The 20,022-nt window shown below is 44.6% G+C and overlaps 2 protein-coding genes and 1 pseudogene across 3 annotated transcripts in view; 1 reads left to right on the forward strand and 2 right to left on the reverse strand.

Moving 5' to 3' along the window:
• The window catches only part of EXD1 (exonuclease 3'-5' domain containing 1), a 45,468-nt gene extending 44,520 nt beyond the window's left edge, over positions 1 to 948 (reverse strand). Inside the window, exon 1 of the mRNA XM_079768169.1 lies at positions 305 to 948. Coding sequence (XP_079624295.1) covers positions 305 to 437 — 133 coding nt within the window. The 5' untranslated portion in view covers positions 438 to 948. The remainder of the gene's footprint in view (positions 1 to 304) is intronic.
• Positions 1 to 20,022, reverse strand: part of LOC307097903 (ribosomal RNA processing protein 36 homolog) — a 415,062-nt pseudogene that overhangs the window by 13,801 nt on the left and 381,239 nt on the right. The window lies entirely within an intron of this gene.
• The window catches only part of CHP1 (calcineurin like EF-hand protein 1), a 46,388-nt gene continuing 30,796 nt past the window's right edge, over positions 4,431 to 20,022 (forward strand). The window contains exon 1 of the mRNA XM_079767871.1: positions 4,431 to 4,724. Within this exon, the coding sequence (XP_079623997.1) occupies positions 4,658 to 4,724 (67 nt within the window). The 5' untranslated portion in view covers positions 4,431 to 4,657. The remainder of the gene's footprint in view (positions 4,725 to 20,022) is intronic.

Here is a 20,022-nt window from a genome sequence, read left to right on the forward strand (position 1 = left end):
GCAATTCTATCTAATAGAGCAGTTATTTTAAATTTCAAGATGCATATGGAGAAAAATTAAAAGAACTACCCAATTAAATAAATATATTAAAATTTTCTACTATCATGTCAATAAAAGTATAGAAGTGGGACAAGCTAGCATATGCAGCCATGTTGCTGTTAGGGAAAATAGCATTCTAATCTTCCTACCCTTTCCTAAAATAGGAATGATGCCTACTAATAATCCTAGTGGAGCCCAGTGTCATCATCCAAACTAAGCTATGAATTTCTTAAAAGGCAGAAGATTATGAGAAATAAAAAGAGACCTTTCTTCAAGATAACAATCTTGTTAGGGTCCACATGCTGGAGCACTCCCTCAAAGATGCCACAAACCAATGTGAGTTTCACCCTTCTCCACAAAATCTGATTGAGGTAATGGTAGTCACTGCTGGGATCCATGCTTTTTTACTCCAAAAGCAGTCTTCAAGAAATCTTCTTTAAGTCTCTAAGCACTTGAAAATAAAAGAGATCTATGACTTTAAAAATATTTTGTGGGGGAGTGAGATTATTTTTTCTTTCTCTATACCTGTAAGAGACAAGAAAAATAAAAATGTAACAGTAATTCAGTTTTGTTTATCTTTTTAGAATGATAATGAGAAAAAGATCATTGTAAGCACCAACTCTAATATATACTTGGGGAAATGAAAACCATAGGACTTAAGGCAAGGTAGGCTTGATAACTTCATCTATTAAATGGGGTAATACCACATTTCCCTCCTTAGCTAAATGAATAAGCAGAATATTTAGAAACTGTTTAATGGCAGATACATATATTTTTCTAATATCAACCATAAAAACCTTTAAAAGAACAAATGAAAAAAATTGATATTGGCAAAACATTTGCAATACAAACTGTTTACCCAGAAATGTCTCTAATCTATCCTCTTCTAGGTTAGTAACATTTGCAGAGTTTGACGTTTCATAAAAAATCTATTTTTATTGATTTCAGAAGGAGGGGAGAGGGAGAGAGAGAGAAACATCAATGATGAGGGAGAATCATTGATTGGCTGCTTCCTGCACACCCCACACTGGGGATCGAGCCCACAGCCCAGGCATGTGCCCTAACTGGGAATTGACCCATGACCTCCTGGTTCATAGGTCAGTGCTCAACCACTGAGCCACACTTGTCAGGCCAGAGTTTAACATTTTAACCAACCAAAGTATAAGTGAGGGGGGATGAGGACAAATATGTGATACTTTAATCAATAAAGAAATTAAAAAAAAAAAGTATAAGTGATTTAAAACTATCACAATTTATTCATTACCACTCCAGCTGCCATTTCACTGCAAGGGCCTTTCGATCCCACTCTGGCCACAGCTCAGGCACTGGGCTGCTGTAGTATCACCAACCAGTCATTTGCAGCCTAACAGATTAAACTGCCAAATACCACACACTAGTTTTGTAAAATTCAACGCTTTTTGTGAAAATGATGCATGCTCATTATAAAAAACTAGAGGCCTGATGCATGAAGATTTGTGCAAGAATGGACCTTCCTTCCCCTAGCTGCCAGTCCAGCCTTCGCTCTGGCTGGAGCCACCTTTCTGCCTTCCCATGCTGCTCAGAGGCCCGGAGCAGCCGAGGCGGTGCGGAACATCTGCATCCCACCCCCCACCGCTTGGAGCCTGTGTATGCAAATTAACCCACCAGCTTTGTTGGGTTAATTTGCATACTCACTCCTGATTGGCTGGTGGGTGTTGCAAAGGTATGGTCAATTTGCATCTTTCTCTTTTATTAGTGTAGAGATGATAATGCAGAAATGTACAAAAATACTTTACCGTTAAGACTGGTTACTATGATGTGCACTGACCACCTGAGGGCAGACGCTCAATGCAGGAGCTGCCCCCTGGTGGTCAGTGCACTCCCACAGCCAACCTCCTCTGGCCGGCCGGGATCAGCCCCCATCGGCCCTGATCTCCGGCCAGGCCGAGGAGCCCCACCCATGCATGAATTTGTGCACCAGGCCTCTAGTCTCTCTATAGAAAAGCCTAATATCCAAACTGTCCCCTCAAGAGTTCAACTGGGAGTTCAATCGCTCACTAGGAAATGCGCTGACTACCAGGGGGCGGCATGGAACGAAGAAAGGCACTAGCTGGCAGCTGGAAGGTCCTGATTGGCCCTGATCGCCGGCCAGGCCTAGAGACCCTACCCGTGCACAAATTTCGTGCACCAGGCCTCTAGTTTAACTATAAAATAAGACATTGATGGAATTATTAAGGCATACTTCAACTAGGAAGAAGGAGAGAAGATACATAGCAATTTTAGTCAGATAAATTACCTATATTTTTAAATTTTAAGATCTAGCAAGTACTTTCACAAATGTTATTTGTTGCCTACAACAATGGTTGCCTAATTTACACATGCAGAAACTGAGGCTTAAACATTTAAAACACCTGCCCGAAGGCACACATTTAGAAGATAATGGAACCTGAACTACTAGTAAAACCAGGCCCTTAGTGAAGAGCAGATGTAGGGCAAGACCAGGTGTTAAGCATCCAGAGAAAACATGTCACCAGAGTGTCTGAGAAAATCATCTTTCATTGTTCAAGTCAATCCAAAGAGGCAAAAGGGGAATTTTTACAGACACAAAAAAGGGCATGAAACTGGAAAAAACAGCCCTTCATAGAGGTAAAAAATTAATTTATATTTTTAAATGATACATAAGAAATAAAAGTTTGTGAAATGCTTGGAGTGTAAGGAAGCTTAAAAAACATTAAAGTAAGAAAAAAACATTAACACAAAGAAAGTTTTCACAGAGGACAGCTGCAAACGGTAGATTCAAGATTAGGAAGTAAAAACTAAGGTCAAAATCCAGAAATGGGCTTCGGGGCAGACTCAGAAAAGGGACCTTCACTCGGCTGACATCAAGTCTTTTCTACCACACCTACACTTGCAAGACAGACCGGCATATCCGAAAGATCACACTCTGCATACAAAGGCAGACAACACTACCGACAGGAGCGAATCAGTCCTGACAACAATCCGGTGAGAGTAGGACCTCCCTGGGTCCCACGCTAAGCCGTCAGAGCCTCGGCTGAAGCTTAAAGCTGGGAAGCCCAGCTGCCTCGGGCAGCGTGCGGAGCCCCCTAGCGCTCAGGCGCTAAGGGATGGAGGGCGGCATTGGTTCCAACCGCCTCCACCGGTTCCGTACGAAACAACACCGGAGGGGCGGGGAGGAGGGGCGAAGGCACTGAAGCCACGGGCAGAGAACTACACTCGTTCACCGCGAGGGAGTACTCATTTACCGAGTGCGTCTGTTTTCAAAGAAACAAAAATACGCCATAAGAATAAATTGCAGCCCTGGCCGACGTGGCTCAGTGGGTTGGCTCGCGGCCCCCGGCGGAAAGGTGGAGTCACAGACACCGGGCCGGGGCCGTCCCCTCAGGGCACGCACCCAGCGTTCCGGCTCAGTCCCCCGTGCGGCGCGCACGGGAGGCGACGGATAGGTGTTCCTTTCTCTCCCTTCCTCTCTCTAAAATCGATTTAAAAAATAATACAGGGTGTCCCCCCCCCCCCCCAAAAAAATGTACACACACTTTAAGAGCTGAATGCTCAATTTTGGAAATGATAAGTACTTTAATAAACACTGCCTTTGTAATTATTCCAAATGTGCATACATTTTTTAGGATATATATATATATGTGTGTGTGTGTGTGTGTGTGTGTATCTTCGGGTGAGGGTTACAGACAAGAATTAAATCCAAAATTCCTCGTTTTTAAGGCAAAAATAACAAACTTCAAATAAAAGGCGAGCCATACGCTAGGAATTCACTCTTCTCTGTCGGTAGGGGTTTTTATCCAAAGGAAGTTTGGGAAATTCTGTCCCAATTTTCGCCAAATGGTGAGTTCCTGGAGCCTCCGTCTTGAACTGCGAAGAGGGACTGCTGTGACGGGAGAACTCCCGGCCGCTTCCCAGCCCGCGGCGCCAGTTACCTGAGGACCCGAGGCCACGACGCTGCCGTTGGCCTCCGGCCGGAGCCAACGAGAGGCCCAGCTGTTCCTCCGGAGTCCATCAGCGCGCGGCCCCGAGGCCGATTTCAGAGCGCCCCCAGCGGCCAGGAGGAGAGAGGGCCGCCCTGGAAAAGGAGGAAGCGCAACTCCCGGCAAGCCGTTCTCAGGAGACACCCTAGAGGTCCCCAAGCGAGCCTTTGTCTATCTGTCTTTATTGTTTCTCTGTGCCATCCGTAGGGTGGGGATTTCGGTTAGAGCTCTGTGAGAAACCTGTCGCGGGTTAGCTTGTCAAGTGGGTAAAATGGCGTTGCCCCTTTAATTGCAGTCACTAGAGCCAGAGTGGCATTGCCCTTTTAAGGCCCGTTGCGTCACAATTCCGGGGGCGGGTCCGTTTCCAGCAAGACGCGGCTGGGTGCTGAGGTGATTCATTCGGGGGCTGGAGCCGGGAGCGCCGACGTCGTCTCCTGCGCCCGGCGCAGCCCCGCTCCTCATTGGCCGCCCTCGGGGACGCCCTCGCCCGCGCACCACCCTCGGGTACCTTTCCCCAGTCCGCTGTGGAAACACTGCCCTCTTCCTTCTTGACCCCTGGCCCGGCCTCTCTTCCCTCTTTCCCTCCCGCTTCCGCCGTCGCTTCAGGAGCTCCTGCTCGCGGAGGAGCTTCCGGCTCGGCGATGGGGTCTCGGGCTTCCACGTTACTGCGGGACGAAGAGCTCGAAGAGATTAAGAAGGAGACTGGCTGTGAGTTGGGGCAGCGGGTGGGAACGCGGCCGGGCGCCTCCGGCTGGCTTCGGGACGACCGAGGGCAGATGTCGCCGAAGTCTGGGGCTGGGGTGCCCGGAGGTGGCGGGGATCCTGGGCAGCCTCCAGCATTAGCTTTGGGCTCGGTAGCTAGAGAACCTGCTCCTCCAGCCACGGCTCCCCGGTCGGGGTCCTGGCTCTTGGGGACTGTTCTTCGCCTCAAAGGCGGGAGTCGCGATTACCTTAGAACACAGACACCGCTCGTTTCTCCTCTCCCTGCTAAGGAGAGCCCCCGAACTCCTTCATCTTTTCTCTCACCAGCCTCAAATTCGGGAACTCGGGGTAGATAGACCCTGTAGAAGATATAATCCCTTACCGTGACGTTTCTGGGCAAGGACTTAACACCACTTACATCTTTGGGAAATCACAAATACTTGCCACAACTGGAAGAAGAAACGCAGAAAGCCAGATTATATAGTAAGACTTTGAAATACATGAACTGGTGATAGGAGACCATGAAATAATCAGGGGTCTGAGGGTGTAAGACTTATTCTGAACTTGTGGAGGAAAAGCATGGGTATTGTGACCACCAGTTTTTACTTACACTGGGGATGCTTTCAGTCCCGATTTCAGATGTATTGATTTCTACTGTGCTGGTACACTTTATGCAGTCACTATGGAAATTGGATGTGCTCCCAAAATCTCAGTGTGAATTTGAATTAAGAACTGATTTTTTATAGTCCAGTCTCTTCTTCATTAACCTGAACAAAGGGCAATAGGCCTTTGGAGATTCAGAAGCTCTGTAAAACACCATCACATACATTTATATAGTCCTTAATAATACATATACTATTTTCTCTTCTCAGTAATGCATTATGACTCGTATTTTACACGAGTTATATAAGCATTTGAGTGTTGTCTCTCCTTGCTACTTGTTTTTGATAGAGGTGGCCAGTAAGTAATTCAGTGGCCTATATGCAGGTAATATTGGAGCATGCTGGGGGAAACTACAGAATTACTTAGGCAGTGGTGACCTGAGATAAATTAAATGCTGTCCAGTGCTTTCTGACAAATTCAACTTTCTAGAACCTTCAATTTGGAAGGAGTGTTACATGGTCCCAGCCCTTGTCTGAGTGGTTTACTGCTTTCATTGTCCCCTAATACACTGAGTGGCCAGATTATTATGATCTCTGAATGCATAATAATCTGGCCACTCATTGTCTATCCTATATATTAAAAGGCTAATATGCAAATTGTCCCTTCAGCCAGCAGGCAGGCCGGCCAACCGCCCATGTCCCCTCCCCCTGGCCAGGCTGGCCGGATCCCACCCATCACGAATTCATGCACCGGGCCTCTAATATATCTACACACACACACACACACACACACACACACACACACACATACATACATACACACTGAGTGGCCAGATTATTATGCGTTCAGAGATCATAATAATCTGGCCACTCGGTGTATATTGGCCATTATGCTTCTCCATAAAGGCTAATGATGATGAGTGCTGTCCTTTTTCATGATTTTGGATGAATGATGGAAAGTAGTTATTTATAATGTGCAGTATGTGTTTGGCCACTTTACCTTATAGTCTGTTTATGACACTCTTAACTCCAAGAGTAGAAATATAAGCAGTTTGTATTTAGCAAGCATTTTATTACATTTTGGGCCATGACCCCTATGTTAGGACTAAGGTGACACCAGGGTTAAAGCATTTGTGCTTAAAATAAAAAGTCACATTAGTGAGGAAGTGTAAAGCATATTGAGGATTGGAAAAAGCTAGTTTTGCCTCAAGATAAAGGGAGCAGTAATCCCATTCTGGTTTATTTGCATTTGACCAATGATAGGGGCCTGGATGCTATAGGACTCTGGGTTATTTTACTGTGTAACTTGTGAACACAGAACTAAGTACTCCTGGAAAAGCTGTTTTCCTAGTTGACAAAAAATGAAGCAAGCTTAAAGGAGAGTCTTAACCACAACCAGTACAAATGTATGAAAGCCTAATGAAACAAGTACTTACTGAATTTTTTCAATGTCTATATTTAGTACTGTGCTAGGTACTCAAAGCAGATGGTGACAAAAGATGCCCACAACTTGGTGGTAGAGATAAATCCACAAGAGTTAGGATTATCATCAGGACATAAGGTAACTGAAATTGTGTAACACCCACCTGCAGGACTCAGCGAGCCTTGTGGGCTGGCCTCGTAGAGGACAGGAATTGGGCCTTTATACATGCATGAATGGATTACACTTGGGTAAATTAACTTAAGGCATTTTTGATAATTCCAGGAGCATTATTCCCCAGCTTGCTCCACAGTTATTCCTCCTCCATGGGAGTTAAGCCATCAGTTTATTCAGTTAGTGCCCATCAGCAGAGTTGATTTTTATTTTATTTTTCTAAATATTTTTTTAATTTTCCAATTATAGTTGACATACAATATTAGTTTCAGGTATATAACAGACTAGACAGTTATTAAGTTATGGTACAATTACCCCAATAAGTCTAGTGACACCATGCATAATTATTACAATATTATTGCAGAGTTGACGTTTAAAGCAATAATTTTAGCATGATATAAAAGTTTAGAAGAATAAAAACTGGTATCTGAGGGCGGGGTAAAGAGGTGGAATTTATCTTTTTTTCACCTGCTTCTTAGTTTGGGGAACTATCAGAAACACTTCAAGTGTAAGTGTTTTATTGTTCCCTTTGCCTATAAGAAAATGTATTATAATTGAGAAAAACTGACTTTATATATATTTTGAATATATATTTTTATTGATTTTTTTTTTTTTTTTTTTGAGTGAGAGAGAGAGAGAGAGAGAGAAACGTCTATCAATTGCCTCCTGTACTCACCATGAAAGGGGACCAAACCTGAAACCTGGGCATGTGCCCTGACCAGGAATCAAACTGGCGACACTTTGGTGCACGGGAAGACATTCAACCGCTGAGCCACACCAGCCAGGGCAAAATTGACTTTATTTTTCATATGAAAGCTTTGCATTGCAATCATTGAAAAATTTAAACAATTTTTCCTAAGTGTAAATTGATTAGAATTCATGTATCACTAGTTTAGCCAGTGTTTGAAATTTAATCTAAGTGATTCTAGGGAAATAATTCTAGGGAAGAATTACCTGTAAGTCTTAGTTTCATCATCTGTAAATGGGAATAATAATAGCACCTACTGCCCTAACCGGTTTGGCTCAGTGGATAGAGCGTCGGCCTGCGGACTCAAGGGTCCCAGGTTCGATTCCGGTCAAGGGCATGTACCTTGGTTGCGGGCACATACCCAGTGGGGAGTGTGCAGGAGGCAGCTGATCGATGTTTTTCTCTCATCGATGTTTCTGGCTCTCTATCCCTCTCTGTAAAAAATCAATAAAATAAAAAAAAATAATAATAATAGCACCTACTTTATAGGAGTATTGTGAGGATTAAACTACTTAGAATAGTGCTTCGTGTATAATAAGTACCAGGTTTTAGCATGTATTATTTTGAACCATCGTATAAAATAAAAGCCTAATATGGTAAGTGTCCAACTGTTTGTTCGACCAGTCGCTATGACATGCACTGACCACCAGGTGGCAGTCGCTCTAATTGGTAGCTGCTGGGGTCCCGCCGATTGGGACTAGGCTAGATGGGCCGGAAACGCCCTGGAGCCCTCCCGCGGTCCCTTCCTGGCCTTTGCAATCCAGGATCCCTTGGGAGATGTCCACAGGCCACACCTAGGGACCCCACTGGTGCACAAATCCGTGCACCAGGCCTCTAGTAGATAATAATCATCTTATAGGGAAGATACCGTTTGCATGTGCTAGTTATACAAACCATGTCTAGGACTGTATAATTGGGGAAATTACAGCATTTTATACATTTCCTAATTTCAGGGGGGCATTGGATTAGGAATCAAGTACAAATGTTTTCCCAATTCTAAGGAAATGTAACTTTTAAAGGAGTAGAAATCCCAGTGTTTTTAACAGTTTAAAAAGCAGTAATAAGCCTGGCTGGTGTTGCTCAGTGGTTGAGTGTCGACATATGAACCAGGAGGTCACAGTTCGATTTCCAGTCAGGGCATATGCCTGGGTTGGGGGCTCGATCCCCAGTGTGGGCCATGCAGGAGGTAGCTGATCAGTGATTCTCTCTCATCATTGGTGTTTCCATCTCTCTCATCCTCTCCCTCCCTGTCTGAAATCAACAAAAATATATTTAAAACAAAAAACAAAACACTTTGTGTTGGCATAAAAATTTTCTATTATCTTTTTTCTTTTACCTTTTTTCACATGTTAGCATTCCATAAATTTAAGCTAATTTGAATGAAAGTTGTCATTAGGGGAAAGGCCACAAGTGTCTTGGGAGTTTCTGTAATCTCCACCCTTAGTTCACCTAACCATAGCAATAATCTAGCTGTGAGTTATTTAAAACTTCTTTTTTAATAGCCATTTATATTATATATGAACTTCTATGTTCGTTGCAGCATTATTCACAACTAGAGGCCCGATTCACGAAGATTCGTGCAAGAATAGGCCTTCCTTCCTCTGGTTGCCGGCATCGCCTTCACTTGGGCTGGAGCCGCCTTCCGCCTCTCGCCTTGTCGTGTCAATTTGCATATTCCTTCCTTATTGGCTGTGGGTGCCACCATCTTTGTTGCGGAGTTACAGTCAATTTGCATATTCCATCTTTATTATATAGGATAGCCAAAATATGCAAACTGTGTCCATCAATTGAGCAGTGGATAAAAAAAGTTGTGGTACAGCCCTGGCTTATGTTGCTCAGTGGTTAGAGTGTTGGCCTGTGCACCAAAGGGTCTCTGGTTCAATTCCCTGTCAAGGCATGTACATGGGTTGCACGTTTGATCCCTGGCCTTGGTCAGAGTACCTGCAGAGGCAACCAATCAATGTGTCTTTGTCACATCAGTGTTTCTCTCTCTTTCCCCCTCCCTCACTCCCACTCTCTCAAAAAAATCAATGGAAAAAATATCCTCGGGTGAGGATTAACAACAACAAAAGTGGTGGTGGGGTGTGTGTGTGTGTGTGTGTGTGTGTGTGTGTATAAAATAAAAGCGTAATATGCTAATTAGACCGGACAGCTGAACGACCTTCTGGACAAAGTTGGGGCTGCGAGGGCCGAGCCCCTTGCATGAATTTCGTGCATCAGACCTCTAATATATATATACTAGTGGCCCAGTGCACGGGGTTGGGGGGAGTCCCTCAGCCTGGCCTGCACCCTCTCCAATCTGGGACCCCTTGGGGGATGTCCAACTGCCGGTTTAGGGCTGATCCCGCAGGATTGAGCCTAAACTGGCAGTCGGACATCCTTCTCACAATCCAGGACTGCTGGCTCTCCTAAACGCTCGCCTGCCTGCCTGTCTGCCTGATTGCCCCTAACCACTTGTGCCTGCCAGCCTGATTGCCCCCTAACCACTCCTTGCCAACCTGATTGACGCCTAACTGCTCCCCTGCTGGCCCAGTCACCCACAACTGCCCTCCCCTGCCGCGAGCCACCTTCTCCTCCGGGACTTGCCTCCTCTGCACGAGGGGGCGGAGACTCCGGGACCAGCCTCTGGGCTGCGGGACCCCCAGGCCTCACTGTGCGGAGCAGCTGCTTTGCCCCGCCTCCGCTGTGCGTGTGGCCATCTTGTGACGACGTCTTGCAGGAGGGCCACCTAGGCTTTTATTAGTATAGATATGATGGAATATTACTCAGCCATAAAAAAAAAGAATGAACTCTTACCATTTGCTCTACAGCATGGATGGACCTAGAGGGTATTATGCTGCTAAGTGAAATAAGTCAGAGAAATACAAATACCATATGATTTCACTTATATGTGGAGTCTAAAGGGCAAAATAAATGAAAAAAACACAAATAGAAAAAGATTCATAGATACAGAGAACAGACTAATGGTTGCCAGAGAGGGAGGGGGTTGTGGGGCTGGGTGAAAAATGCGAAAGGATTAAGAAATACAAATTGGTAGTTACAAAATAGTCACGGGGATATAAAGTACAGCATGGGGAACATAGTCAATAATATTGTAATAACTATGTAGGGTGCCAGTTGGGTAATTGAAATATCAAGGGGAATATTTTGTAAAGTATATGATTGTTTAATCACTATGCTATATGCCTGAAATTAATATAGCATGATATTTGATGTCAACTGTAATTGAAACAAAATAAAAAGGGAAGACAATTAGATTCAAGTAAGGAAAAATTTGAATTCCCAAATCACTTTAGACAAATTGTGTAAATAAGTAGAGGATATTTTTTTTTTTTAAATCTTTATTGTTCAGATTATTACAGTTGTTCCTCCTTTTTCCCCCCATAGCTCCCCTCCATCTGGTTCCCACCCAACCCTCTGCCCTTACCTCCCCCCCACTGTCCTCATCCATAGGTGTACGATTTTTGTCCAGTCTCTTCCCGCACCCCCCACACCCCTTCCCCCCTGAGAATTGTCAGTCCACTCCCTTTCTATGCCCCTGATTCTATTATATTCACCAGTTTATTCTGTTCATCACATTTTTAATTCATTTGATTTTTAGATTCACTTGTTGATAGCTATGTATTTGTTGTTCATAATTTTTATCTTTACCTTTTTCTTCTTCTTCCTCTTCTTAAAGAATACCTTTCAGCATTTCATATAATACTAGTTTGGTGGTGATGAACTCCTTTAGCTTTTTCTTATCTGTGAAGCTCTTTATCTGCCCTTCAATTCTGAATGATAGCTTTGCTGGGTAGAGTAATCTTGGTTGTAGGTTCTTGCTATTCATCACTTTGAATATTTCTTTCCATTCCCGTCTGGCCTGCATAGTTTCTGTTGAGAAATCAGCTGACAGTCGTATGGGTGCTCCCTTGTAGGTAATTAACTGTTTTTCTCTTGCTGCTTTTAATATTCTCTCTCTGTCTTTTGCTCTTGGCATTTTAATTATGATGTGTCTTGGTGTGGTCCTCTTTGGATTCCTTTTGTTTGGGGTTCTGTGTGCTTCCTGGACTTGTAAGTCTATTTCTTTCACCAGGTGGGGGAAGTTTTCAATCATTATTTCTTCAAATAGGTTTTCAGTATCTTGCTCCCTCTCTTCTTCTGGCACCCCCATAATTCTGATGTTGGTACGCTTGAAGTTGTCCCAGAGGCTCCTTACACTATCTTCAAATTTTTGGATTCTTTTTTCTTTTTGCTTTCCCGGTTGAGTGTTTTTTGCTTCTTTGTATTTCAAATCTTTGACTTGATTCTTGCAATCCTCTAGTCTGCTCTTAGGTCTCTGTATAATATTTTTTATTTCAGTCAGTGTATGTTTAATTTCTAGTTGGTCCTTTTTCATATCCTCAAGGGTCTCGCTAAATTTGTCGGCATTTTCTAGGAAATTTTTGAAAAACCTTATAACCGTGGTTTTGAACTCTATATCCAGTTGGTTGCTTTCCTTCATTTCTTTAGTTTGTGATCTGTTTCTTTGTCTCCGCATTTTCGCTGCTTCCCTGAGTTGGTAGAGTAGCTTTGTGTGCTAGGTGTCCTATATGGCCCAGTGGCTCAGCCTCCCTAGTTACCTGAGATGGACACTCTTGGTGCACCCCTTTGTGGACTGTATATACAGCCTTGTTGTAGTTAAGTCTTGATTGTTGTTGGTATCACTGGAAGGAATTGACCTCGAGGCCAATTGGCTGTGAGGATCAGCTGTGTCTACGCTGGGAGAACTTTTGTGCTGGAGACAGCCTTATTCAACTAGACTTGCAAAATTGCAAAAGCCTCTGTGGTCAGCTTGGATGGGGTGGAGTCTCAGGGCTGAGCAGACAGTCTTGGCTTCTTGTCAACCCTGCCCTATGAGGCCCCTGGGTCTCAGTGTCCCTCGGTAATCGCTGCAAGCACCTCTGAGAGAAATCCGCCCTCGAGTTTTGCCCACTGCCAGACAGTCCAGTTTCTCCCCCAATGAATCTGGATTCCCAGATTCTCGCCTGGAACTGGGGTTCAGCGCAGTCGGGAGCTTCCGTCTCTCTCCCGCTAGAGAAAGCCAGCCGCGCACTCAGCAGTCAGTCCTTTCTGCACGCACTCACGCGCGCGCCTCCAGACCTCTGCCTTTCGTGGCTCCCCTGAGTTTCTGTGTGCTCTCTCTTTTTCTGACAGTCCAGATTCCCCCCGTATGAGTCTGGGTCCCCAGGATCTCGCCCAGAACTGGGGTTCAGTACAGTCGGAACTGGGGTTCAGTGCAGTCGGGAGCTTCCGTCTCTCTCCCACTAGAGAAAGCCAGCGGCACACTCAGCAGTCAGTCCTCTCTGCATGCATTCGCGTGCGCCTCCCGACCGCTGCCTTCCACAGCTCTCCCGAGTTTCCGTGTGCTCTCTCTCTTCCTGTCAGTCCAGACGCCCCCCGTATGAGCCTGGGTCCCCAGGTCTCGCCCGGAATTGGGGTTCGGTGCAGTCGGAACTGGGGTTCAGTGCAGTCGGGAGCTTCCTTCTCCCTCCAGTCAGAGAAAGCCATCCAGGCACTCAGCCACCCTTCCTCTCTGCGTGCATGTCTCCGTACCTCAGCCTTTTGCAGCTCCTCTGATTCTCCGTGAGCTTTTCTCTTTCCTTCTAGTTGTAGAATTTTCACTCAGCCAGCTTTCATGTGGTTCTGGATGACGTCGGTTTTGTCTTTTAGTTGTAGTTTTGAAATTGTGCAAGGCAGCAGTTTAGGTGTTTACCTATGCCGCCATCTTGGTTTCTCCAGAAGTAGAGGATATTAATACAAAGTCTGAATATCAGAATACATACATCCACAAGAAAAAAATAGCCATTTAATCTGTGAAAATTAATTTATGCCAACTGAGTGCTAATGAAGAGTTCGATTCTTTCTTTTTGTGTATGTCTGTTCATCCTCACCCAAGGATATTTTTTCATTGATTTCTAGAGAGAGTGGAGGGAGAGAGACAGAAACATCAATGTGAGAGAGACACATCGATTGGTTGCCTCCACACTGCAACCAAGGTCCTGCCCTTGACACCAGTCTGCAGGGCCGATGCTCTATCCACTGAGCCAAACCAGTAAGGGCTCATTTCTTTTTAGTCCCTAGCTTCTGTTGTGTCATTGGTATGGGGAAAGTGTTGAACAGGTTTAGGAAGTAAGTTGAGGTTTTTGTATGTTTGGTGGGTGTAGTGATAGAACTAGTATGGGTTTCTGGATAGTTGCAACAAAGAACACAAGCCTGGGGAAGGCAGTTGCTTGAGAATGACTTCTTAGGCTAGAATATAAGTGGAAGTTCAACTTCAGGCTGCAGACGCTACTACTTTCTAATGCAAGACCCTTTCGTGGCCCTCACCTGTCATGCCATAGTCCCTGAAGGTTCTGTCACTACGGAGACTCTTCTGTCTTCTGACTTTAATAGAAATGGAAATGTAGATGGTATAACTTAGCATCTGTAGCTGGTTTGGGATTACTAGGTGTACTGGTTAATAATGGCGGATTTTGTAATCAAAGAAAACATAATTTCAAGAGAAACATCAAAAGTGCTTTATTCAAAGTAATGTCCATCGCTAGCTACACATTTCCCCCATCTTTCAGGTAATTTGTGGATACCGTCCCAATAGAACTTTTCTTGTTTTGAGGCAAACCATTCAGAGACCCAATTTTCCACTTCTTTGTACGTTTTGAAGTGCTGCTCAGAAACTGCGTATGCCACTGATCGGAACAAGTGGTAATCTGAAGGAGCAAGGTCTGGTGAATACAGTGGGTGGGTTAATACTTCCCAGGTGAGATCTTTTAACATGTCTTTAACTGGTTTTGAAGTGTGTGATGGTGCATTATCATGAAGCAAAATTACTTTGCCGTGTCTTCTTACACATTCTGGTCGTTTCACGATCAAAGCATGGTTCAAATTGATTATTTGTTGTCGGTAGCAATCAGTATTAACGGTTTCACCTGGTTTTAGAAGCTCATAATACACCACACCTTTTTGATTCCACCAAACAGAACATTGTCTTCTTTCCGAAGCCATTTGGCTTTGCAGTCGATGTTGATGGTTGACCCGGATCAACCCATGTTTTTGTGCATTTGGGATTCTCAAAATAAATCCACTTTTCATCGCCAGTCACAATTGGATGCAAAAGACTTTCTTTTGTGCCGTTAAAGCAACATTTTACTGATGACTTTTCGGTTTTCCATTTGTCTTTCGTTCAGTTGATGTGCCACCCATTTTCCTTCCTATAAAATCTTTCCCATTGCTTGTAAACAATGGGAAATTGTTTGCTGAACAACGTTTAATCTTTCTGCAAGTTGTTTTTGAGTTTGACACGCATCTTTGTCCAATAATGCTTGTAATCGTTGGTCTTCCAACTTTTTTGGTTGACCTGGATGTTCTTTGTCTTTCACATCGAAATCATCACTTTTAAAGCATTTAAACCAACGTTCACAAGTATCTTGAGTTGGAGCATGTTCACCATAAGCTTCCCGAAGTATATGATAACTTTTTCTTCAAAATAAAGTAATGAATTAAAACTTCCTGCAAATGCTCTTTTTTTGGCAGTGATGATAGAAAGGTCTGGAATATTAGCAGGGTCTTCTAAGTAATCTTTCAACAATATAAAGTAATTATTTGCCCATCTTTGGAGAAAAATATAGCTTCATTAAAGACGTCCATGTGCACAGTTTTTTCTGAGAGTAATTGGCAACTTCTGAGACTTCCTTTGAGTTTACCAGACTTGTGCAAGTTTGGGGTACCTGTCCTGCCTGCTGGTTTAGTGCCTCGTGGTGAGAATAGTTTACTGAAAACTTGTCCTGCCTTCATTTGTGGTAGTTCCAAGACCTTTCTGCTTTTTGAAGTTGCTCTGAGCACTATGTCTTGAAGATTGCTTTATATTCTTGGTCATGGTGGATTTCACACCTAAATTAAAGCTTTAAAGTCCTCCCTCCTTTCTTTCTTCCCTCCCCTCTGTTTTTTTTCTCATTTCTCCTTCTCCTCCTTCTTTTTCCTCTCCTTCTTCTCACCCATCCTTCTCCTCCTCTCATCCTGATGTTCTCCTCTTCCTCCTCCTCCTCCTCCTTATAAAAGCCCTTTGTAACAATATCTTTATAACACTGAGATGTATTAAATAACATTTCGTTGTACATTTCTCCACTGATTTCCATATAGCCCAGTTTGTCCTGGAAGATATCAGTTTTGTGGGGTTCTGGCTACTTATTTACATGTTTATTTTTAACACATTGGTAAATTATGAACTCTAGCAGCCATAAACTGATCTTTTAGTCTGAAATATGGGTGTAAGTGCCATAGTGGTACTTACTTAAGGGCATTTTAAAAATAATACTAAGAGGTTTCAGTGCCAGTTCTTTTTTGTTGTTGTCAGTTCTCACCCAAGAATATTTTTCATTTTCATTGATTTTAGATAGAATGGGAGGCAGGGAGGGAGGGAGGGAGGGAGAGACATAGATGTGAGAAGATGTGAGAGAAACATCTATTTGTTGACCCTTTGGTGCACAGGCCTATGCTCTAACCGCTGAGTCACACCGGCCAGGGCAAGTGCCCAGTTCTTTCAGATAGTGATCTGTATTAGAAGGATATCTGATGGTTCATTTATTAGTTGAAGGGGTTGGACTAGATGATAACATTGCTTCCCATTTAAAAATTGTATAAATCATTATACAGTAATTGCTTGTATATACACATGTGGATTTTGTAGAAGGATTCACAAGTAACTGGTAATAGTGTTTGCCTCTGGCAAGGAAGACAGGGAACTGAGTAGTTACGGAGACTTTTCAATTTGAATGTTTTCCTTGTTAAAGAAAAGTAACCTGGTCCGGGTGAGGCCATGCGCCCCTGGGTCCGGGTGAAGCTGAATCCTGGGTCTGGGAGAGGCCGTGTGCCCCTGGATCCGGGTGGGGCTGGGTCCCGGGTCCGGGTGAGGCCACGCGCCCCTGGGTCCGGGTGAGGCCACGCGCCCCTGGGTCCGGGTGAGGCCATGCGCCCCTGGGTCCGGGTGAAGCTGGATCCCGGGTCCGGGTGAGGCCATGCGCCCCTGGGTCCGGGTGAAGCTGGATCCCGGGTCCAGGTGAGGCCACGTGCCCCTGGATCCAGGTGAGGCCACGCACCCCCTGGGTCCGGGTGAGGCCACGTGCCCCTGCGTCCGGATGAAGCCGTGCCCCTGGGTCCGGCCGAGACCCAACCAGAGGGAATCGAACCTGCATTACCACCATTTGTCCACCATCCAGAGCTGAGGGGTCAGTGCCGACATGTACACATAAGGATCTGGTGGACATTGATATTGGGTCTCAAAAGAACTGTTGGTCCAGAAAGAAACTCACTACAGACTGATTCATTTGCCTGTCAGCATAACTATTATTGCTCATCTCACATTCAGTTCATATAAGTATATCTCTAGTGACACATGATCTCGCTCATCTAGGGGAAATGATGAACAACATAGACTGATGAACAAGAACAGAACCAGAAACGAGGCATCGATTGGACTATCGGGCCTCAGAGGGAGGTTAGGGGAGGGTGGGGGGAGGGGGGAGAGATCAACCAAAGGACTTGTGTGCATGCATATGAGCCTAACCAATGGTTAAGTTCAACAGGGGGTTGGGGCATCCGTGGGGAGGGGTGTAGGATGGGAATGGGGGGATGAGGACAAATATGTGACACCTTAATCAATGAAGAAATTAAAAAAAATAAAAGAAAAATAAAAGAAAAGAAAAAAAAAAGAAAAGTAACCTGAAATATATAATACTCTACTAAAAAGTGATCCAGTGGACTAAATATTATGCAATTATTAAAAAGGACTCCAAAGCAGTATAGGAAAATTATGAATTAATAAATGAAAAGTAGCCGAAACCGGTTTAGCTCAGTGGATAGAGCGTCAGCCTGCAGACTGAAAGGTCCCAGGTTCGATTCTGGTTAAGGGCATGTACCTTGGTTGCGGGCACATCCCCATAGGGGGTGTGCAAGAGGCAGCTGATCGATGTTTCTCTCTCATCGATGTTTCTAGCTCTCTATTCCCTCTCCCTCTCTGTAAAAAATCAATAAAATATATTTTTAAATAAATAAATAAATGAAAAGTAAGCTATCAGAACTAGGTAAAGTATACAAGTAACTGACATTAGATGATATATGAAGAAATTAAAACAGTGTTGTTGAGATTGTGAACAAATTTGGCTTTCTCAAAAAATCTTTTGGGAAAGTTAGTCATTCATTAACTAATTTTGTTAAACTAAAAGGAACTTGAGTTTTAGAGCAGTCTTTGAGGCCCGAGGCCAATGCTAGGGTAAACTCGCCTCCTGAAGAATATGGCTGTGGCTGGCAGAGTCAGGAGAAAGGTGGAGATTAACTAGTGCAGCAGTAAAACTGTACCTTCAGGCTCATAATGTAAGGATGATGATAAGACTTGGAGTGCTTACCATGTGCCAGACACTTTGCCAAGCACTCTCATGGACTCCGTTAATTCTGTTGTAGGCGGCTGGAACAGCACTGGCTGTTAGACCCATGGGGGTCAGACTGGACCTGGGTTCAGCAACTTCGGTACTTGGGTTCCGGCTAGGAAAGAATTGAGAGCCAAGACCCAAACTGTAAGAGAACATTTATTGGGTAAATGACAGCGGTAGAAGAAGTCATTCCTAGAAGAAATGGGCTCAGGAAACAAGTTATAAAGGTAAAGGAAGGGCCCTTGGAGCTTGGGAGTGAGGAAGGTAATGGTAATGCACCTGGGAGATAGAGACGGGGAAGGGAAAAGGCTGTGCATGGCCCCAGGAGGGAAAGTGCGCTACGTCCTCTGTGTCCTCCATCCTAAGGGTTTTAAGGGTGGAAATGTTAGGGGAGATCCCAGGAGAAGATCTCAAAAGAGTATTCAGCAGTTTTTCAGGTGTGTCCTTTCAGGTTTGTGGTCTCCACTGATTGATTGGCCGGCACTAGGGCATGGAGTCATTATTCAATGCAGTTGGTCCTGTGGTCAGCTGTGGTTGGTTTGGTTGCTCTTCTAGGCCCTAGAGCTGAAATACAACTGAAGCTTAGATGTTATCTCTAGGGAGGAAAGGTCAGAGGGTCCAAACTGCATAACCAGCGATATGCTAGGGGAGGAAAGGTCACCCTGGTGGCAAGGTCCCACCCTACATTTTGTCCTTTGCTAGGCACCGACAGCCTTCCACTCTGATGACCTTTTGTACCTAGCCCATTGTCCTCGCTCTGCTCATGTCTGTCTAACTGCCTACCATAGTTCACTCCACAGCCCTCCTGTTCATGCACCCCTCACTGGTAAGCTTTGGTGCCATGAACGGAATCATTCTGTCAACCTGCTCCTCCCAAGAGTGTACTGTTTACACCAAGCTGTTCACATCTGCCTGGTTGGCAGAAAGGTCCACAATGCTTCCTCAGTGCCTGAAATCCCACTGGCTTTGCCCTGGCTGGGGGTAGGTAATTCCGCCTCCTCTGCTCTCCTTAGAGAACAGAACAGAGCCCAGTTTGGGGATGAAACCTGATGCTGAAGCATTCACAGCTGCACCTAGTGTGTCCTCCCAGCCTAGCTCTGGACCACTCACTTCCTGCTTCTCCTGCTGTGCCCCTGTTTACTTTTGTCCTATTGTTTCTACAACTGCAAGTAAATTTTTGTTTCTAGAGCAGAGGTGAGGAGGACAACTATCAGAACTCTTTCAGCCTCTCCTTTAAACCCTGGAAAATAGCCTGGGACAAAGTCCACACTTGCCACACCTTCTTTGGCTGCCGTCTTTTTCTTTTGATAACTTTTTTCCCTTCTACCTCCAGTCTGCCAGGAGACTATTTCCCAGAAATTCCTTTTATCATTTTTTATTACCTCATTTTACTTGTCAGTTTATGCCTGGGTTATTCCCAAATGATGAGCAAAATAGGTTCTTTGTAAATGTCAGCTGATGATAACATGCCAATTTTACAAATTGCCTAATTTGTTTCCTTGGAGCCCATTCTTTGAAACTGGACAACCAATGCGTCTGGGCTGCCTGTCACTACTTGAGTCAATTAGGCAGAGACAGGGTTATATCATATATGAGCGTTTATTCCAATAATGTCAGCAGTATGGGAGAGCAGCAAGTAGGTCATCCACGAAAATCTGCTCGACCCCACCTCCTACCCTCAAGCCAGCTGCTTATATTGGGTAGGGCAAAGATTACATAGGGAAGTAGGCAAAAGGAATAAGAATGGTATGCAACCTGGCCAGCATAGCTCAGTGGTTGAGTATCAACCTATGAACCAGGAGGTCATAGTTCGATTCCTGGTCATGGCACATGCTTGGGTTGTGGGCTCAATCCCCAGTGTGGGGCATGTAGGAGGCAGCCTATCAATAATTCTCATCATTGATGTTTCTCTCCCTCT

This window comes from Cnephaeus nilssonii, assembly GCF_951640355.1.
Source record: "Cnephaeus nilssonii genome assembly, chromosome: 4".
Classification (NCBI taxonomy): domain Eukaryota; kingdom Metazoa; phylum Chordata; class Mammalia; order Chiroptera; family Vespertilionidae; genus Cnephaeus; species Cnephaeus nilssonii.